Raw genomic sequence first — 20,768 nt, 5'->3', positions numbered from 1 at the left:
TCTATCCAAAGTAGATAATTTCATGGATGAAAACATGGATCTTCACTAGATAAAGCAATGTATCAACTAATCAATGGAAGGAATACTTACATCTTTGAAGATCAAGGTGAAAAACTTGATGATAGTTGAGAGAGAATCAGATTTCTTGGCTTGGAAGTGTGAATAGTGAAGGAAAAAGAAGGATTGGCTTACATATGGGCATGAGTTCACGGCCATTTTGGGTGTACGACCGTACACCCATGTGTACGGTCGTACACTCCTCTTGAAGGGGTGTTTGGCTCGAATGCAATACGAAGAACATAAGATAACTCATCCCTAAACCCAAACCTTGAATGCACTAGGTTTAGAACACTCAAACAAACCCTAAACAATGCTAGAAGATAGCAGAAATGAGTCTGACTTTGATTGAATTGAATGGTTGTACAAGATAGAAATTTCGGGTTGTCACAGTTTAGCCCATCTAAACAATCATGGATCATTGGCCCACACTATAAGAATCATTGATTTACATAATCAACCCCATATATTTAATTAGTCTCTTTTGATCACAAAATTAATTCCAAATTAATTCTTGATCAATACTAGTTTAAAATAATATGATTTCTCAATTAATATATTATACTTATAATATATTAATAAATCACAAATAACTTTATTCTCAAAAGTCCATCCTATCAAATTCCACTGATGAAGGCAACCCAAAAGGACCATGCTACAATCAGGTCAAGTACATCCCAGTTATAGTTATGGGCTTAGACACCAAATCCAACAACTCATTCATATAGTCAAGTCTGCACATTTCATATTGTTTCAGATAATTAAAACATATCATATGTATCCAATTTTCATGATATCAATCAATAATTAAACTCATATACAGTTAGTGAATTATTACCATGAATTAAAAACATTAAAGGGTCTTCAACTTTAATTTAGTCCTAGAATGCCTGAAAATCGACCTCAAATCATCTCAACAATTAGTTGCTTACAAAAATGGAAAATCAAACCATCATAACAACTACTAACGCTTTTTGGTTATAATAAAAATGATGAAAACCACCTGAAGTATTAGTCATAGAAATACAAAGGAAGTTTAAACTACCACCAACATTAGCACCCTACTTAGAGATAAAGAAGCATATTCTGATAAAAAAAAAATATAGAGTAAATTACACGAATGGTCCCTATGGTTTGGGGTAATTTACGCGCTTGGTCTTTAACTCATAAGGTTCCTACTATTTGTTTTTGTTGCGCGCTTGGTTCCCACTGTTTGTTTTTGTTACACGCTTGGTCCCTGTCTTACATAAAAATATTATTATTTAAATAGGAAAAAATGATGGGGTATGTAAGGTAAGGTGATGGGGGCGGGGTTGGGGGTGTGTTTATTTAAATAAATTAAAAAATCAAGGGCAAAATAGTCTTTTTAGGTAAGACAGGGACCAAATGCGTAATAAAAACAAACTGTAGGGACCTTCCGAGTTAAAAAAATAAGTTAGTGACCAAACGCACAAATTACCCTAAACCGTAGGGACCATTCGTGTAATTTACTCAAAAATATATGTATATTAACTAATTATTGCAAATCAATACCTTGTTAAGACAAATGGCAAATCTTTCTATGTCTGTGTTCCTACATAATTAACATCATGAAAAAAAATAGATGTTATTTAATTTAGAAGTAATATAGATTTTTAATATAACAAAAACAAATAATGAAAAGGTGAGGTTAAATTATATATCATTGAATTTTCCAATAGGGTAAAATTGTCCAAATGTGAAGAAAACCACCTGCAGTATTAGTCATAGAAACACAAAGGAAGTCTAAACTCCATACCAACATTAGCACCATACTTTGAGATAAATAAGCATATTCTGATAAAAAAAACTCTATATTAACTAAGTATTGCAAATCAATACCTTGTAAACACAAAGGGCAAATTTGTCCATATCTTTGTTCCTACATAATTAACAAAATAAAATAAAAAACTAGATGTTATTTCATTAGAAGTAATATACATTTGTAGAATAACAAAACAAAAAAAAATGAAAAGTTGAATTACCTTAAGCTGAAGGAAACTTCATGCCTGCAATAATAAGCACCTTGGTAGGCATTGTAACTGCTACTCAGTTGATCAACAATCAATATTCAGTTATGCTCCTCACGTTCATACTCTGAAGAAACAATTAAAAATCAAGAATATGCTTGAAATGTACTTTCAACAAAGCACCATACCTTCAACAGGTGCATGGTTGAGCTCTGCATACTCACAGAACACCTACAAAATAGCATCCACTGTTAATCAAATGAAGTTAATTAGTAAGGACTTGAGAACCAATGTATTTAGATTTAAGAAGTTTCCTTCTTAAATCTAAATACATTGGTTCTCAAGTCCTAACTAATTAACTTCATTTGATTAACAGTGGATGCTATTTTGTAGGTGTTCTGTGAGTGTGTAAAGCTCAACCATGCACCTGTTGAAGGTATGGTGCTTTGTTGAAAGTACATTTCAAGTTAGTGTATCGATTTGGGGAAAACTTGCTACACAGTACACCGATGAAGATATAAGAAGCTACAATGGTAATGTAGTTGTCATTCTCACTTCTTAAAAAGTTTCTCTTTTCGGATGTGTGTTTTTTAACAAAAAAATTATACTTCAATTTTTTTTATATGTTTAATATGGCAATTGTTTTCTATTAGGTGTTCTAACATTACAGACAACAGGTTCATCTCAAATGTATTTCAACATTCCGGTGAAGGAGATTGAGTTTTTCAATCTTATATAAGTAGTTATATATTCTCATGAAATTTAACCATATTATGACATGTTGATCAATTTATCTTACACATGTCATGTTGTTGTTTTAAAGTGTACCAGAACCGGTACGTTTTATCTTAGACCAAAAGAAAAAAGAGGACTTTTGGTCTAAGATAAATATATATATATATATATATATATATATATATATATAATACCTCAACAACACCATGATGTAAATGACTATAACCATCAGATAAGCGCATGACACAAAAGTCCTCTTTTTTCTTTTGGTCTAAGATAAAACGTACCGGTTCTGGTACACTTTAAAACAACAACATGACATGTGTAAGATAAATTGATCAACATGTCATAATATGTTTAAATTTCATGAGAATATATAACTACTTATATAAGATTGAAAAACTCAATCTCCTTCACCGGAATGTTGAAATACATTTGAACTTGCATGTGATTACCGAACTCACTTTGTTCTTTTTAATCTTTGTAAAGGGAACACAATATACTTTTGAGGGAACCATCATCGATATCGATATGTTTAATTATTGGAAATTTTTTCAATGTGGAATATGTCGTAAGAAGGTTACTATACGTGATGCTCGCTACTTTTGTTTAAGTTGTCAAAAAAATGTTGACAACCCTCGTCAATCGTAAGTATTTTTTATACTTTTACTTTTTAGATGTTAGTCTTATCAACATTATTTATATAGGCATAAATTGGTTGTATGAATAATGGATCAAGGAGAAGAGATCACATGTTTTCTTTTCAACGAAGCTGTTATTCCTCTTATTGGTTTTATTGTTGATGAATTGGTTAATAAGAGTTTATTAGAGGTTTGATTCTATATACATTTGTTTTCTTTTATTTACATGACAATATTAACTATATATATATATATATATATATATATATATATATGTGTGTGTGTGTGTGTGTGTAGGGGGGAGGGTTCCTTTATACTCCCTATGTCCCAAAATTATTGTTCACGTTTAACTTTTGAAGTATTTCCATGTCAACTTTGACCATAAATAACTTTATTTGGGTTATATAACTTTTGATAAAACTTATAACAATGAAAATACATTTAAAAACAATCTATTCATATATCTTACATAAAAAATTATATAACAAATAGTAAATTATTTAAGGTCAAAGTTGAACAAAAGAGACTTAAAAAGTCAAACATGGACAATAATTTTGGGACGGAGGGAGTATGTATTTTAATATTTTCTCATGTTTTTTTAGGGTGCTGGTGATCCTTAATGGATACAAAATTTTCTTTTCGGAAATTTATGTGTTTATAAGGTCATTTTTACTATTAAGGTAGACACATTCAATATGCCGTCATACTTTGTGCGTCGTTTTACTGTAACTAAATACTACAATGACATAAAACATGTTGATAACGGCTTTAAGATTGCTCCCACGATTGATAATAGTACGGTTGTTCTAACAAATGATGAAGATGATTATATAGTCGAAGATGAATATGAATCTTTGTCTAAAATTTCTGATTATGAAAGGGAGCTGTCAGACCAAGCGTTATGGGGACCATGTATTGGTTTGATACCATCAACAATGTCAACAATGGTAATTATAATTTCTTATTTTTGCTAATTTATGACAAACTTAGACTTTATGTGTATTACAATTGGTTTTTTTAATACACATAGGATGTTTGTTATACTAAAGAAAATGATGGTCTTCAAACATGTATATATGTTGTTAATGATGTGGAAGATGAAGGATGTAAGAATATATGGGTTAATTATTATTAATTTTATAAAATTTGCTTATGTTTTTTTGGTATGTGTCTTATTATTGTGATTGATATTTCAATTAGGTTGGTCATGATAATATTCAAGATTATATTTGTAACACGCCTACCTCTATTTGTACTCTAGAAGTTGTTTAAGACATTCAAGTAAGTTACAACATATTGTTTATATTTTCTATTTTGCTTACGCTATGGTAATATTTTCATTTTACCTGTTATTTTTAGCTATTTTTCTTATATTATGTTTTTTTTCATGATTGGTACTGTTGTGTTTGTATTCTTAAAGTTAGGCGGCTTCTGCTGATATAGAAGTTGATTTTGCAGAAGAATTGTGGCTCAGATCCTCAATAACATGAACAAAACGTCGATTTCCACGATTGTGTGAGGAGTGTACTGATGATGATATTCCTACTTGACTTTAAATGTATTAATCATTATGTTTCACTTTTCGTTTTTAACTTAATTTTGTTTCATTGTATGCTACTCGATTGCTATGGTTTTTATTTTATAGTCTTTTTTATGCATTTTTTCATTCATATGTTATCTATTTGGTTAGATTTTTTATTCGACAATGCATGGTAATAATTTATATTAAAACACCTTAAAGCATTTTTTTCATTACACCGGTCAACCGTCCACCAGACGGGTCTAACACTAGCTAATATATGTTGAGATCAAACTAAAGACCCATTTTATTAACTAAACTAGTTTATAACTCGTGTGCTACACGGTTGATATAAGGAAAATAATATAAACACTATAAAAATCATAATAATTAATCATAAATACCAAATATATATGTATTATAATATGCCAGTAGGTTAGATATTCATATATTACAAAGGCTTATTTATTATATATAGAAGATTGTACAATATATGTAACCCAAATTAAGCACCATGCATAAGTGCATACTAAAGTCTATAGCAGTATGGTCATTACATGTAATTAGACAATTAATTAAACTCAATTAAGATCTATAAAAAGATTATAAAATCATTCACCAAACTTTTACGAAAGTTATTTTTCGTACCTAATTCAATTTACACCTTCTCTTTGGTGGGTTAAGAACTCCAAGACTTGCTTTCTCAAATCCAGTTTTCAAAATCAACGTAATCTTGAATCACCTATTCAATTTCCTTTTGTAAAGGCTACAAATGTATCTACAAACTCCAAAAAAAATGTTTAATTGAAAAATTAATTTACTCATTTACACTTAAACAATTAAATCTAGCGAAACGAGATCTAATCTCTCACTTTTGAATATAAAAAACTATCAAATAGATAAAATGAGTTCAATTTTGTAAATATGGACCTGTTGAAAAATGGATATTATAAGGAATGTTGCAAGCCTTATAACGAATATATTGTAAATATGAGTTCAATTTCTCAGTTATGCCTATTAAAATTAATTGATGTTACAAATATGTAGGTACTAGTTAAACCTCCGTCTCCATATAGGAACTAGAACTAAAACTAACTGATGTTACTACTCATGTAATGGTAGATCTCACTTGAATGGTAGAAACCTTATAATCCTACAAAAATAAACAAATCAATGTTGTCATAAACTACTACAACCTACTTGAATGTTTTTTTTTTTCGAAAGAGCAACCTACCTGAATGTTAAAACCTTATAATCCTGCAAAATTACGAATATAAATAAATTAAGTTCTATTTTATAGAATAATTCAGGTATTTAAATAATGTTTGCACATGATACACCTACAAATACACATATAACCCTATACCTCTGCTTGGCCTTTTGTAAAATCTGTCAAATTTTTCCATTACTCCATTGTGTATACCTTCCTGCAAACAATGGAGCTGAGATCATTACATTCAGAACCACAAAAGAATTACTCTACAAAAATGAAATAAAGCAACCATATTCCATTTTACGTTTTACTTATAGAGGCTCACAATATCATATATTTCCTCAAACATTCTACTTTCAACTCAACCCCTGATTTTCTCCTTTAAAACATCAACAAACAACACCAGATTATAGAATATGAAACAAAACTTGTCTACACACACATTTAAACTCTTATATTGACACCCAAAAATTAATATGTAGAATCTATTCAGCTATTTTACTAACCATGGAGTTTTCCTTCATAAATGAAAAAATAATGAAAAACCAATATACTTTGAAAAATTATTCATTCAGACATTTCATTAAACACTTAAGAAAAACCTTTCATCAATCGAAGTTATATTATCAATGGACTTAACATCTAAAAGTTTCATTAGGCAAACATGAATGCATCTTAGGACTTTTTAGTTTTGAGAAATCAAATATCTCTTTCGTGCACAAAGGTCATATTTGAAATGGATGTCATTTTGATCAAGTATGTAGTTAAAAATAAAATTAGAAGAAATGAATGATACATTACTAACCTCAAATCTTGAAATCGAGAATGCTTGGCAGAAAAGAAACAACCGTCGTTGAGGATATATTATATAATACAGAGGTAGTATTCAATTATATAATACAGAGGTAGTATGCAATGGTATGTTAGAGAAGATAGGGTTTGTAGTGGAGATCTGGATATCACTTGGACCGTGTGAACACTTTCCGAACTGATATTTCTACCCTATGCCTGGGTTGCAAGAAATTCAGCCCAAGATAATCCAAGAGGACACTTACGATTCTAGGCACAGAAGTCGTAAGCCAAATTACTAGAAGGATTCTATGTTTGTTTGATGAAAACGACAGCTTAAGAATTTCGTGTGTTTCTTCTTAAAGAGAAGAGCCGTTTATATAATAAACGAGATTAAAGTTTCTATTTGGGTTGACTGTCATGGGTTGCTTTGGAAGCAAGCCAGGAAATCTGAAATTTAATGAGGATTTAGGGTTTCCAAAACTGACGAATTTCGTAAGTTTTTACCATAATCACCCTCAAGAATTTGTTTTATGTATTTTTCGAATTTCGTCAGTTTTACCAGGTCAGCGGGACCCCAGCCAGGGGCTCTGCCCCTTGGACCCCGCTAGGGGTGCTGCCCCTAGACCCCGCCAAAGGGGCGCCGCCCCTAGACCCCGCCAAAAGGGCGCCGCCCCTTTGGAAACCCTGGACCCAGGGGCGCTGCCCCCGGACCCCCCGACTTGTCGTCGAACCGACTTCTGATTCGATCATATACATGTGTGCACTCCACACAACCCCGTACATATATTAGAGTACAATCTATGAAGCCTCATAACTCACATGTTTGTTCCAGTTACATAAAATGACATGGTGACACTAAAATCACCAACATGGTATATATGAACCGGTTGATTTGAAAATTGGAGAAGATTACATGTGTTACATTGAATCGAAAGAGTTGTTACCTTAATAATCTGGTGCAATTGATAGTAATCCCGAAAAATCAGTAAATCTGTTACAGCTTAGAATATGCCAAATTAATAGTAGCATAGCAGAAGGTAATATAGCAGGAATAAGATTGAAAGGGTGCATGGAAAACTAAGATTCAAAATCAAATCAAATTCAAAATGAAAAAGCAATACACTAACTGACAGGTGGCATATGAAATCAATGAGGAGGTGTAATACCTTGACACATAGCATAAGGAGATTAAATTTGTTCTTTTATTAGAATAAGGAGATGATAGCCCGTGTTAAGGAGATGATAGCCCATCTTATAGATATTTTATTCACCTAAGCGAACTTTGAGCGAAGGAATATTCTATGTATATTTTGAGAGAGAGAGAGAGAGAGAGAGAGAGAGAGAGAGAGAGAGAGAGAGAGAGAGAGAGAGAGAGAGAGAGAGAGAGAGAGAGAGAGAGAGAGATTTATGATGTATATCTAATAATCAAATGTATTATTTAAAGCTGAAACAGATCCACATACATACAACCACACATGGGACCCGATGTGGCGGGTGTCAGCGCATATGTGGATGGTGTTGGACGGCATGGTGACTCTTGTCTCTGAAGATCATGACCCACATGGATCCCTCCACAAATATGCTCGATTTGCTTCACCAATTCTTCATCATTTTCCTTTTAGAGATAAACAACGACATCAAACGCTGCATCTTCGATTATCTTCTTACCTAACAAATCATACTTCCCAACCTTCATTACTTGTCTACCATCATTCATACTTTTTTCTACTGCTCTGCTCCATCTCAATTCCACTGAATCCAGGGTATACTCTGATCCATTTCTCCCTCTTTCAGTTTGATTACATATGTATTTGTTGTTTGCTTACCATATGAACTGGGGTTTTAATTTAGTTGCTTTTAGGTAACTGTTCTTTACTCGCATAAGCTGGGGCACTGGATCTACTCAATTTCATTAGTTTTGGTTCAAATTAAAAGTCGAGGTGACTGGTTTCTGACATGAAACTATGAACTAATAACAGAGGGATTTATGATATATATATTTCTTGCATTTAGCCCTTCTTTTAATTAATCACGAATTGCGTTTTAACTCTTAAATAACGCCAACTTTTGTTTAAAAAATTGAACTTCTGCAATATTGAAGGATAGAGAATATTGGGTACAAATCATCAATGTGACTTGGCATGGTTTATAGCAGGTTTTATAAGTGATTTACTAGTTTCTTGCATGTCTGAGTATTATATGAAATCCTGATACAAGAATAATGTTTAGTTTTCAGATAAGAAAGAATGAATCCTCCCAAAATCAAGCGTAGAGTGGGTAAATATGAAGTGGGAAGAACAATTGGCGAGGGAACTTTTGCAAAAGTGAAGTTTGCTAGGAATTCTGAGACTGGGGACCCTGTAGCTATCAAGATCCTTGACAAAGAAAAAGTTGTTAAGCACAAAATGGCTGAACAGGTTACTTCATTTCCCTAACATTTTCTATTTTTAAGTCAAAAATATTAATACGTATAAATCAAATTTGATTCTTTTACTTCCTTTCTTATGTATCATCTTGGTGATGCAGATAAAAATGGAAATAGCTACTATGAAGTTGATAAAGCATCCAAATGTCGTCCGCTTATACGAGGTCTCTCTCTCTCTCTCTCTCTCTCTCTCTCTCTCTCACACACACACACACTCAGATTAAGGCTTAACAGTTTTTTGTTCCTTCAGGTTATGGGGAGCAAGACCAAGATATTTATCGTATTGGAGTTTGTCACAGGAGGAGAGCTTTTCGATAAAATTGTAATTCACTAATCTTTATAAACGTATCTTTTTTTGTTTTTCCAGATTATTTGACATTTTTTATGTTCAAACTGCATGAAAATAGTCCCCCAAATGTATGGGGGTAGAAAGAATATAGCTTATTGTTAAAGTTTAATTATGAAGGTGAACCATGGAAGGATGCATGAAGATGAAGCCAGAAAATATTTTCAACAGCTAATCAATGCTGTTGACTATTGCCATAGTAGGGGTGTTTATCATAGAGATCTAAAGGTAGTGAAAGTTTAGTTGCATCTTTTATAAAATTCCATTTCACCTTATAGTGTTACTAGTGCATATTGATAACCTTTTGTATTTATATTCTCATTCTTTCTAACATTGATTTTCCTGCAGCCTGAAAATTTGCTTCTAGATGCTTCCGGAAACCTGAAAGTTTCGGATTTTGGATTGAGTGCCCTTTCTCGACAAGTTCGGGTAAATATGAGAGATTAAAACTTGTAATTGTTCATAGGAAGCATTTGAATTTATAATCCATGTAAGGTTTGTCCTAAAATTTTAAGGTTTATTTTACAGGATGATGGTTTACTTCACACAACATGTGGAACTCCAAATTATGTGGCACCTGAGGTGTTAATTACAATTTACAATTTACACCCTGTTTCTTTCCCTTAAGGTTGTGCATTACTGATATATTATCCTTTATTTTTAGGTCTTGAATGATAGAGGGTATGATGGGGCGACTGCAGATTTATGGTCGTGTGGAGTCATACTCTTTGTGTTGCTTGCAGGTTACTTGCCATTTGATGATTCTAATCTTATGAACCTATATAAAAAAGTGAGCATTATATATTCATATTTATATATTTATATTTATATTTATATTGTGTTGTATGCTTTGGTTGATTTCCTTTCTGTGATGATATTGTAATTAGTTAGTTTGTGTGTGTGTGTGTGTTTTTTAGATTGGGGCTGCAGAGTTCACTTGTCCTCCATGGGTCTCCTTTAGTGCCATAAAGTTGATCACTCGCATATTGGATCCCAACCCCATGACTGTATGAGTTTGTATTTATCTGTACTAATTTTCATATTTAAATAAAATGTAAAATAACAAATCTGTTGGAGCATTTTATTAGTATCATACTTTTATTTTCTTTGACAGCGAATAACAGTGCCTGAGGTTTTAAATGATGAGTGGTTTAAAAAAGGTTATAAACAACCTGAATTCATAGAGAAAGAAGAGACAAACTTTGATGATGTGGAAGCTGCTTTTCAAGATTCTGAAGTCGGTTTATCAACTTTATTTGAACATGTGGTTATCACATTAATTGAGTTTGTTTGTGTGGGAGTTGATATATATTTTGTTTTTGTTTTTGTTTTACAACAGGAGTATCATGTAACAGAAAAGAAAGAAGAACCTCCAGCTGCCATGAATGCTTTTGAGTTGATTTCTATGTCTAAAGGGCTCAACCTCGGGAACCTTTTTGACACGGATCAGGTTAATACTTGATTTTTTGTAGGCTTTTAAATTATTTATATATTTCTGAATATATCTTTTATTGTATCACTGAACTTACTAGGGTTGTTTTTTGGGCAGGGATTCAAAAGGGAGACGAGATTCACATCAAGATGCCCTGCAAATGAGATAATTAGTAAAATAGAAGAAGCTGCAAGACCTCTTGGTTTTGATGTGCACAAGAAAAACTATAAGGTCAAAAGAAGCAAGTTTCTTTTTGAATCTAATTAAGCTATATATGTCCTTTTACAAATTCACTCTCAACATAATTTATCAAATCACACTTCTTAATCCTGAAAGCTAGGTTTGCAGATGAGTAAGTAAGAGTAACCATTCTCTCTTTTTTTTTTTTTGTTCTTACCTCAGTTAAGGCTTGAAAACATCAAAGCTGGGAGAAAGGGAAACCTTAATGTTGCTACAGAGGTATCATGATTGTCATGATATGCGTAATCAAGTAATTATGAATGATTTTGACAAAATATTTGTTAATTTTTTTACTAGGTATTTCAAGTAGCACCATCACTTCACATGGTTGAGGTACGAAAAGCCAAAGGAGACACTTTGGAATTTCATAAGGTATGCTTTCTTTTCTACACTGAATACACCATCTATCTGAATGACCATTTTATCCATACATTCTAAAAAGAATTTCACATTATTCATTAATTTTGGCAATATTCAACAATTTTAACTTGAGTGGAATCCTGTTTGGAGGAAAAAAGAAAGGCAAATTGGTAAAAGGGTTAGTGTCTTACTACATTAAGCCAGGCTTTTTTTTTTGGCTTAACCCAATAAGTCATTATGTCTGGATTAAGTAAAAAAGAAAACAGTCATGTATAGTTGTCCAGGTTAAGTGTTTAACTCATAAAAGCTGATCAAGTAAAAAAAAAAAAAAAAAAGGTATATAGTGTGTTCAAGGAAAAGAATCTTTTGCTCATGTTTTGTTTATTTTTGTTGCAGTTTTACAAAAGACTTTCAAGTAGCCTGGATGATGTTGTTTGGAAAACAGAAGAGGATATGCAAGAACCCAAGTAAAAAATTTGGGCATTTTATTCTCCCATGTTATGTTGTGTCATTAGCTTGTATTATTGCACAAGTTTTGCGTGTAGATAGACATGTTGCCAATTGTTTGTTTGATAAACAGTTGAAAACACAAGTTGTAAAATCTCTATTTTTAATTATTTTTTTCCCCTTAAGAAGTTGAAAATCAACATTACTCCTTCAGAGTATCTCATTATTCCAGAGTTGAATTTTATTTTTTTTAGGACACATGAACATAAATTGTACTACATTGAGCATTGTCATGTTTACTTCTTCCTTCTGTTGGTAAGGATTCATGCACAAGTGTGTGGGGAGTGATGTTTTTATTCCATTAAATGTTATGTGGATAAAGTGTTAGTGTTGGTGTTAGTTTTATAAATGATGTTTATTAAATATTTGAGAAAATGATTGAAATGTTAGAGAAATAGAAAGGAAGAACAAAAGACCCCAACTTTTCTAATTTTCTCCATCAAGTTTCTTTCTACCTTAAGTCAGAAAACATTCACATATAGCTTATCAGATTAAATTATTGTTTCTTTTTAGACCGAATGCACCATCTAAATATAAATGTTTGAATATGAGTAAAAGACAATGTTACCCTTCTTCAGTGAAGATACAATCCTTCTTGCTACCCACATAAACTAACCTATCAAGACTTAACTGTATTTATGAAGTCAAAAAAGTAACAAGGCAAGTATTTCGTAGTTCAATTATCAACATCTTCCTTCTTTTGGTGGATTTTTCTATTCTCTATTTCGAGAGGGAGATGGAAAAAATCAAGGAAAGATTTATGACATCTCAAATGCTTATTGTAACACCAAGAAGAGAAACTATTTACATGTGTGTATGTATGTATGTATGGTATAGTCACATCATTCACAAGTGAATCTACAATGTAGAACAAATCCAACTCCTAGCTATATACAAGTAAAGAATGTGAGTAACTCCCAAAAGTCAATTCAGTTCCATCCACATTAGTAGCTGCCCCTCATTTGATGCATCATTTGTGGCAAACTGCAAAACATATTCCAACTTCAGTCGGACAATAATAAATCCAAACCTTGTAACATCAAAATTTTCAAATACATATTTGTTACATTACCACATGAGTAAAAAGTACAAACCTTGAAGCCCGCTTTTTTGTAGAGTTCTTGGGCAGGTTTGTTGCCTGTGGTTACATGAACGAATAGTTTCTTCATACCTATAATGAAATTGATTAAAGGGCAGTTAACAAAATAAAATAAAAGATGATGTAGGAATTTTATTTAAAAAAAAAAAAAAAAAAAAAAAAAAAAGGTGACCTAGAGATGTTGCCATATGAATGGCAAGGTGTAACATGTTTAATGCAATTCCACGACGCCTGGCGTATAATGCCACAACAACATTTGAGATGTAGGCATACTTGTGTGCATCATCAGCTTGTTTACATGCCAACACACCCGATTGCTTCTTTACCTCCTATTATCAAACAAATTATCACATCATCATTTTCTCATATTTATTTTTACTAATGCTTTAGTTATCATGTAATGAACTTTCATTCACTTTATTTCTTATTGGCCATTGTATTTTCAAAAATCTAAAACTATAGCATTGTACTTTCAACTTTTTTCTTATTAGGACACTATACTTTAAAAAAAAAAATCACCCAATAATAACAGTAAAAATCACTTTTTACTTGCTATAATTTGGTAGATTTTTTCAAGTAAAATGTTGTAAGCATGTAACTGGAAGAAATGAAAGTAGAAGGCTATAATAAACAAATTAATGAAAGTGAAAGTACGTACAGGGACAATAATGTAATTTACTATAAGATGGATGGATAAATATACCCCAGGATATGTCTCTCCTTGCAAATATTGTCGGATGCTCAAGTCCATAGTTCCAACAATACTGTTCAATACAGTTCTTTTCACATTTTTCACTTCCTTTTTAACCTGAAATGTCAAAAGTCTACATGACTTGTACTAGATATATCATATATGTATATAACAGGTTGATTTATACTCAAATCAGTCTACAACATAAAAATGTAATGTGTATAGATTTTCTTCAACAAGACTTACAGCAACAAGACAGAAGCACTGCAACAAGTTCCCATCCTGTCCAGAACATCTTTTCTTCAAAGCTTTGTACTCCTGCACAAAGAGAAAGAAACCATTAATGATTTAAACAAAAGAAGCATCTCATATGTAACTTTAAAGACCAAATAATTTATTAAGTAGGATATGGCATTCGGACTTGAATTAACTCAATTGGTGAGCTTTGATCATGTAACTTATGCACTTTGTATTCTTCATAATCAATCATTACTTGCAATGCTATCAAAGAATCATTGTCTGAGGTTGTTACCTGATCAGAATACTTCATTTTAAAATTTTGAGCGTGCCTGAAGCTGCAAATTGGACATATCAAGATCTATCACCTAAGCATTTAGAAAGGTAGGAAAAGAAAAAAGATAAAATGCTAATTTTCCAAGAAATCACTGACTTCTTGTTGGATGAGGCTTCCCATTGAGCTTCTGCACGCAGCCATGCTGCTATCTGATATGTGAAAAAGCAGTTTCAGAAAATTAACTCAAATAAAGAGAGCATGTAATGTAATGACTATAAGAAAAGGGAAACAAACCCAATATTCTTCATTCAATACTGCTTCACGAGCAATGTAATGACCAAAGCTACGCCTTTGCATGCCTAGATATTCCTCATCACTGAGTTGAAGTCGGGTGAAAATCAACTCAGGAACCTTTGAGTCATCATTACTGGAAACAGCTGGGTGTCTAATGCTTTGAGTATTATCCCAATGGCTCTCAAGGGTTCTACAACGGGTGTATGAAATTGGGAAATTCTCCCTGAAAGACAAAACGATGGATCAGATATAGGTTATAAACAAAAAGAATCTTGGTAAATCATGGATTTAGACACCAAAAAATGAACAGGGTTCTCTTTGTATTACTTTCGAAAATCGATTTGATAGAGAGCACGAATAACATTTATAGCTATATACTTCATTTGATCAATTTCAGTTATTCCGGATCTTAAAAATCATTGGAAAATGATGTTGCATTACGAAACAACACTGTTTATGTAAGGATAAATCGACTTTCTGTGATTAAACTGATATCAGTCGATTAATATTTTGAAATGAGGCGAAATCAAAGAGTCAAGAAAAGAAATGAATATGCAAAGAAAAATTCATCCCAAATTAAGATCGAAAATGGAAGCACAAATACCTAAACAGGTTTACGACAATAAGAGAATCTTGTTTCTTAGTGCGCTTGGAGAAGATCAAAATTGGTTGTCGAGCTTTGAACTGAGAGATCAAGCTCCCATGTAATAGCTCCATTTTCATTCCAATCATGAACGATTACAGAAAATTTCTAGTTTAATCAACTGTAAGAACGAGAAGTCACGCCGATACATGCTCTAAGATCACGGAAGAACTAGTAATTGGTTTGGGAACAACCGACTCGATTTATAACAGAAAAATCAACCAGTAACTGAAAGAATCGAAGCGGCAACTACCGTGATCACGAAAGAGGGAGGGTTTGAAAGCGAGGATGGATTATACAATAACAAAAGCGCAAAGCTTTCTAATTTCTAAATAAAAAATATGGGTAAATTAAACAATAAAAAAACTTTCTATTTTCTAGAGAAGGCTTTCTATTTTTAAAAATTAATTTGTTTGCATGCTTCATCCTTCACAATTTTATTGCGAATTTAGTTAATGCCAAAACTAAAATGAGTATTATGTCTTTTTACTTTTCAATTAACTTAATTTAATGTTATTATTGATTATTTATAATTTTAAAAAGAAAAATAATGGCCCACCTTTTAGTCCTACTCTTTGAAATTGGAACGTGAAGATAAATGCCAAATAACCCATTCTTTCTTCTCTCCATTGTGTCTATAACTCTAAACACCTCCATTTATGTTGGAAAACCTAACCACCACCAGCGACGTCGACTTCTACATGCCCCTTTGGTCTCCATCGATTTTGCTCTCATTTGTCGTCCATTTAGTCTCCTAGGTATTTATCTCTATCGCCGTTGATTTTGTCTCGGTCGCCATCCATTTAATTTTCATCTCCAACCAACCTCATCGTCTCGTCTTTGTATCTCTCAAAAGATTCCAGTTGGCAATCGATATCTTCGTATAGTCGAGTTCGCACTTTGCAGGCATCGTCGATTGGATTTTAAACCAGGTGATCTCACACTGATATTATTCCCCTAAATTACAATTACATAAATCATAATCGAGTTTATATGATATTATGTAGTGATCTCACACTCAATCTCAACAACGGGATTAGATGTAGTTCTATTCGCTATAGCATTACAGAAATCCGTCAGACCTGCAGGTTACGAAGTAGCATCAATCTGAATCTTCTTTCTTTTCCTATGACTCTTGGATTTCGATTGTAGGCTTAGGGTTTAGTTAGCTTTGATTTAAAGGTTTAGGGTTTATTTACGTTTGATTTCAGATTTTGGGTTCATGAAATTTTGGGGTGTCGCCAAAGCTTTGGGGAGGAAAGGGGTGGGACGGGTTCAATGGTGGTTGGAGGGGTAACCGACAATGTTTATCTTTCACCTGAGATTGTGATTGTGATGAAGCGTTGAAAGATCTTGTATGTCTAATAGTCATAGAATGATATTGCTAATAATATATGATATATAGGGTCCCACCATATAGCAAGTTACCGTCAATTGATTATTTATTAGTATAATTTGATTATTAATTAATATATCAACACTTGTATTTAATTGGAAAATTATTATTTCATGGAAATAATATTTTACTAATTGATAATTTATTATTTGTAGAAATTATATTTATTGGAGAAATAACAACTTATGAAATATATCATAAAGTATGATTATTTATAAGTTATATTTATATCTTAATAAACTAGTTCAGTTTATATAGAATGTAGTTTTATATAAAATAAGCTAGATAATATAAAAGATAGTTTTATATAAAATAAGATATATATATATATATATATATATATATATATATATATATATATATATATATATATATCGCTAGGTTATAATGTGGATGACATCTATTGTGTGGTCGTAAGGACAATTATAGACAAATGGATTAAAAGAATGAATGGCTATGATCTGATGGTATATGATATTACAATGGAATAATATGTACCATACAATCACCCAAATTGAACTATAAGGGTATTTTAGTCAATTACACTATATTTAAAAAAGGAAAAATTCAGAGTTTAAGGGATAATTAATTCTCTTAATTCTAAATTCTGATTTTTTTAATTAATTAAAGTTTCATTCTAACATAATTTTTAATCTTAACCGACTTTATTCTATCGGAATAACATTCTATTAGATTGACATTCTATAAGAATGTCAGTCATAAACTTATAAATAGTTTTAAATTTTGAAAGCTTGAAGTTTGTCCAATAAGAATGAATATTAGATCATTCTTTAATCATTCTCCAATAATTAGTCGAATTACATATCATTTAAATGGTTAAGAATTACATTTATTCGTAAAGAATAAAACTGAGAATGCTTAAAAATCAAATAAAAACATCAAAATCTAAGTAAAACACTAATATATTTGAAATAATATTGTTTCTAATAAATTTGAAATAATATTGTTGTTAATACATTTTGACAGAATATCGTTGTCAATCCATTCTGACGGAATATAGTTGTTATATCATTCTGAAAGAATATTGTTGCTATTCTCTTTAATATAGCATTCTTAAAATAAATTTCTGAAAATAATAGCATTCTTAAATATACAAGTCTTGAACGAATACAGTTGATCTTATTCAACGGTTCATATAATCAACTTGATTCCAACAGTTCTTAGAGAAATGTGGTGTAATCTCGTAAGAATATAATTGTAACGCCCCGATTCTCAGGTATGGATTTAAATAAAAGGATATTTGGTTATGTCCTACTCGACGAGTTGGTTGCCCTACTCGTCGAGTAGCAGCGGCGTGGGATCGCGTGTTTAGTGACCTACTCGCCGAGTCCATGAAGGGACTCGACGAGTAGGAGCTGGCAGATGAAACCCTAAATCCCAGGGTTTTGCACCCTATTTAAAGGAGCCTCAGCCTCCTTTGGCTTCTTTACAGTCTTTGAGAGCTCAGTGAAACCCTAATTCGTGTGGTACTCTTCTTGGTGTGATTTAAGCCTTGGAAAGAAGGTTGGCTAGGAGGGAAAAGCTTGAAGATCAAAGGAGTTGAAGCAAGGAAGGTGTGGGAAGCAGAACTTACCTCAGCCAGCATCTTCTGGAGGTATCAAGTTGCAATCTTTACTTCCCTTTCCTTCTAGATCTCTTTTCTTTTGGATGAGTTTTAGGGTTTTATGGATTTGAGTTGATATGGGGAGCTATGGGCTAGATCTGAAGTTGTAACTTCAGATCTAGACCCTTCCTAAGTCCTAGAGTCATAAAGTTGCGGGTTTGGGGGTGATTGAGACCCTCCTTGTGCATGAAACCCCATTAAGAGCTTAGAATTGCCATTAAGAGCCTTTTTAGCCATGCATACACGTAAAGTTTGCAACTTTACGTGAAAAGCATGCCCTAGAAGCTTGGATCTGTAATTTGGAGCCATTGCATGGCTTAAATGAGTCTGTATGGCTTAAGGGCTGAAGGAACTCGGCGAGTCGCAAGGTTGACTCGGCGAGTCGTATGAAGATGGCCTTGAACTCGACGAGTTGGATGAGTAACTCGGCGAGTCCGATGAAGATTGCCATAGACTCGACGAGTTGTATGAACAACTCGGCGAGTCGGATGAGTTTTCCCCAAGTTATGAAGGTGCGTGTATCCGTCGTGTTGCAAGAAGGAAACTCGGCGGGTGGCATTAGGGTTTCGATTTAAAATCGTAGGAACTCGACGAGTCACCTCGGTGACTCGGCGAGTGGGGAAGAACTTCAAGGAACTCGGCGAGTAGCTGAGGGTACTCGGCGAGTTAAGGACAATATGGACTGTCGACCTTGACTGAGGACTTTGACTTTGACCAGGGGTTGACTAGTCGGTTTATGGAGTACCTTGTGAGGTTAAGGACTTATAAGTATTTTCGTACTATGGTGAGAGGTGGGAGAGTCCTTGGCAAGTGATCCGAGAGTTGGGACTTATCTACCGAGTCGACATCTGCGAAGTGAGTTATCCTCACTATATCGATAGGGTCTAAGACACCAAGGCCGGCCCCTTTTAGTTGTTATCATTATGGTACGCTACATGTGGATATGATCTGTTAGATCGGAATCAGGATAGACAGTATGTTATGCTCTTATGATCCGTAGGGATTAATATGTTTGTGACCTGCTAGGTCAGTGCTCTAGTTATGAGTGATTGCTATGATTGGTGATCAGTGAGATAGATATGTTTGATGATTGTATATGCCAGTATATGTTAGTTATGCGTACATGATTAGTAGCTTGTTGCTTGGGTTGAGGCGGTCCTGCTCTGTGCTGAAGGCCAACACACCCTATGAGCGGTCCGGGGAGACTGTAGGCCCACGTGGCGGTCCAGTCATGCCGAAGGCTCGGTATAGATTCAGTTGGACTGTAGGCCCTATAGGGCGGTCCAGTCAGGCCGATGGCCCAGTATGCATGTTGATTGGTTGATTATTACGGACATGGTATTATCAGTGTGGTATTGGTATTTTGGGGGTAGCTCACTAAGCCCTCGGGCTTATAGTTTTCAGTTTATTGTTTCAGGTACTTCATGAGTTCATGGCAAGGCGAAGGCGTGACCGTACCGCTCCTCATCCTTATGATCTGGCTTTTGGGACACTCTGATTGAATAATGAATTGAAAACACTTTTGTAAACAATTGCTATTTGGTTTTATTTATGCTTGAAAAGTTTAAATTTGACGTAAAATTTATGGATGTTACAATAATTATTGGCGGCATAGTCTTATCTTGAACTTGATTGCATTGCAGGTACCTGTAAGTTACAAATTAACAACGCAATTGCTTATACATAACCTTTGGCAAGGCCACAATGAAATGTTACCTTAAACAAGTTTAAAAAGTTAATGTTCATGGTTTCCAAAACATAATCAAAATCTATAGTCATGTTATAATATATGAATATTAATCTTTTTTAGTACATGCAGCAGATGTTGGATCAAAGATACAATGCGATACGGGACTAATTGTTTGTCACGACAAAGGTATACACCTTCATATTGTTGTGATAAAAATAACAGTAATAAAGATCAATATAATATGTGTTTTAAATCCATTGCATAATGTAAAAAAAATATGTAGACTCAAAATTTTAATCGATGAGATCACAATAAATACAATAAAATAAAATAATTTGATGTTTGTCTTTTGATGTCTAATCATTTTTACTGCAAACTTAGTCCCCAAACTTACATAACTCGTTATAACAATTAAAATACATTACTAGTTATATCTTTACAAAATTGAATTGTATGTAAAAATGAAAATACTACACGTATAATTAGTTTAGAAATCACATTCAATACTATATTCATAGTAAGAATCTCGATTATGTTTTTAGAATCATATATTGATTAATTT

At 32.9% G+C, this 20,768-nt stretch overlaps 2 protein-coding genes and 1 long non-coding RNA gene across 13 annotated transcripts; 2 read left to right on the top strand and 1 right to left on the bottom strand.

Annotated features, from left to right (window-relative positions):
• The first annotated feature begins 8,489 nt into the window (after nt 1-8,489).
• LOC145159399 (CBL-interacting protein kinase 32-like) lies at nt 8,490-12,453 on the top strand. Of its 9 annotated transcripts, none has more exons than XM_079078373.1 (17): nt 8,490-8,708; nt 8,797-8,885; nt 9,047-9,100; nt 9,182-9,362; nt 9,472-9,534; nt 9,621-9,692; nt 9,837-9,944; nt 10,065-10,145; nt 10,245-10,298; nt 10,381-10,506; nt 10,634-10,723; nt 10,831-10,953; nt 11,056-11,166; nt 11,266-11,379; nt 11,551-11,607; nt 11,686-11,760; nt 12,145-12,453. In XM_079078373.1, the coding sequence occupies exons 4-17, from the start codon at nt 9,192-9,194 to the stop codon at nt 12,217-12,219; spliced, it is 1,320 nt and encodes a 439-aa protein (XP_078934499.1). In that variant the 5' UTR covers nt 8,490-8,708; nt 8,797-8,885; nt 9,047-9,100; nt 9,182-9,191; the 3' UTR covers nt 12,220-12,453. The 9 variants fall into 9 exon arrangements, with proteins under 9 accessions (XP_078934499.1, XP_078934501.1, XP_078934500.1 ...); XM_079078370.1 differs by having other exon boundaries at nt 8,491-8,708; nt 8,807-8,885; nt 9,175-9,362; XM_079078369.1 differs by having other exon boundaries at nt 8,491-8,708; nt 9,175-9,362.
• A 541-nt stretch (nt 12,454-12,994) lies between these two features.
• Nucleotides 12,995-15,833, bottom strand: LOC145159400 (GCN5-related N-acetyltransferase 6, chloroplastic-like). Of its 2 annotated transcripts, none has more exons than XM_079078376.1 (9): nt 15,458-15,833; nt 14,854-15,076; nt 14,716-14,768; nt 14,578-14,620; nt 14,292-14,363; nt 14,013-14,162; nt 13,527-13,683; nt 13,350-13,426; nt 12,995-13,239 (listed from the first exon to the last, which is right to left on the bottom strand). In XM_079078376.1, the coding sequence occupies exons 1-9, from the start codon at nt 15,583-15,585 to the stop codon at nt 13,180-13,182; spliced, it is 963 nt and encodes a 320-aa protein (XP_078934502.1). In that variant the 5' UTR covers nt 15,586-15,833; the 3' UTR covers nt 12,995-13,179. The 2 variants fall into 2 exon arrangements, with proteins under 2 accessions (XP_078934502.1, XP_078934503.1); XM_079078377.1 differs by having other exon boundaries at nt 14,058-14,162; nt 15,458-15,830.
• A 281-nt stretch (nt 15,834-16,114) lies between these two features.
• Nucleotides 16,115-17,033, top strand: LOC145159398 (uncharacterized). Of its 2 annotated transcripts, XR_013737680.1 has the most exons (3): nt 16,115-16,428; nt 16,504-16,584; nt 16,708-17,033. It is a non-coding gene; the product is annotated as an uncharacterized LOC145159398 (long non-coding RNA). The 2 variants fall into 2 exon arrangements; XR_013737679.1 differs by having other exon boundaries at nt 16,504-17,033.
• Nucleotides 17,034-20,768: the final 3,735 nt, after the last annotated feature.

This window comes from Lactuca virosa, chromosome 2 (assembly GCF_052849685.1).
Source record: "Lactuca virosa cultivar CGN04683 chromosome 2, Lactuca_virosa_CGN04683_v6, whole genome shotgun sequence".
Taxonomy (NCBI): domain Eukaryota; kingdom Viridiplantae; phylum Streptophyta; class Magnoliopsida; order Asterales; family Asteraceae; genus Lactuca; species Lactuca virosa.
The sequence above is the reverse complement of the archived record's forward strand: the minus strand, read 5'-3'. Positions and strand labels throughout refer to the sequence as shown.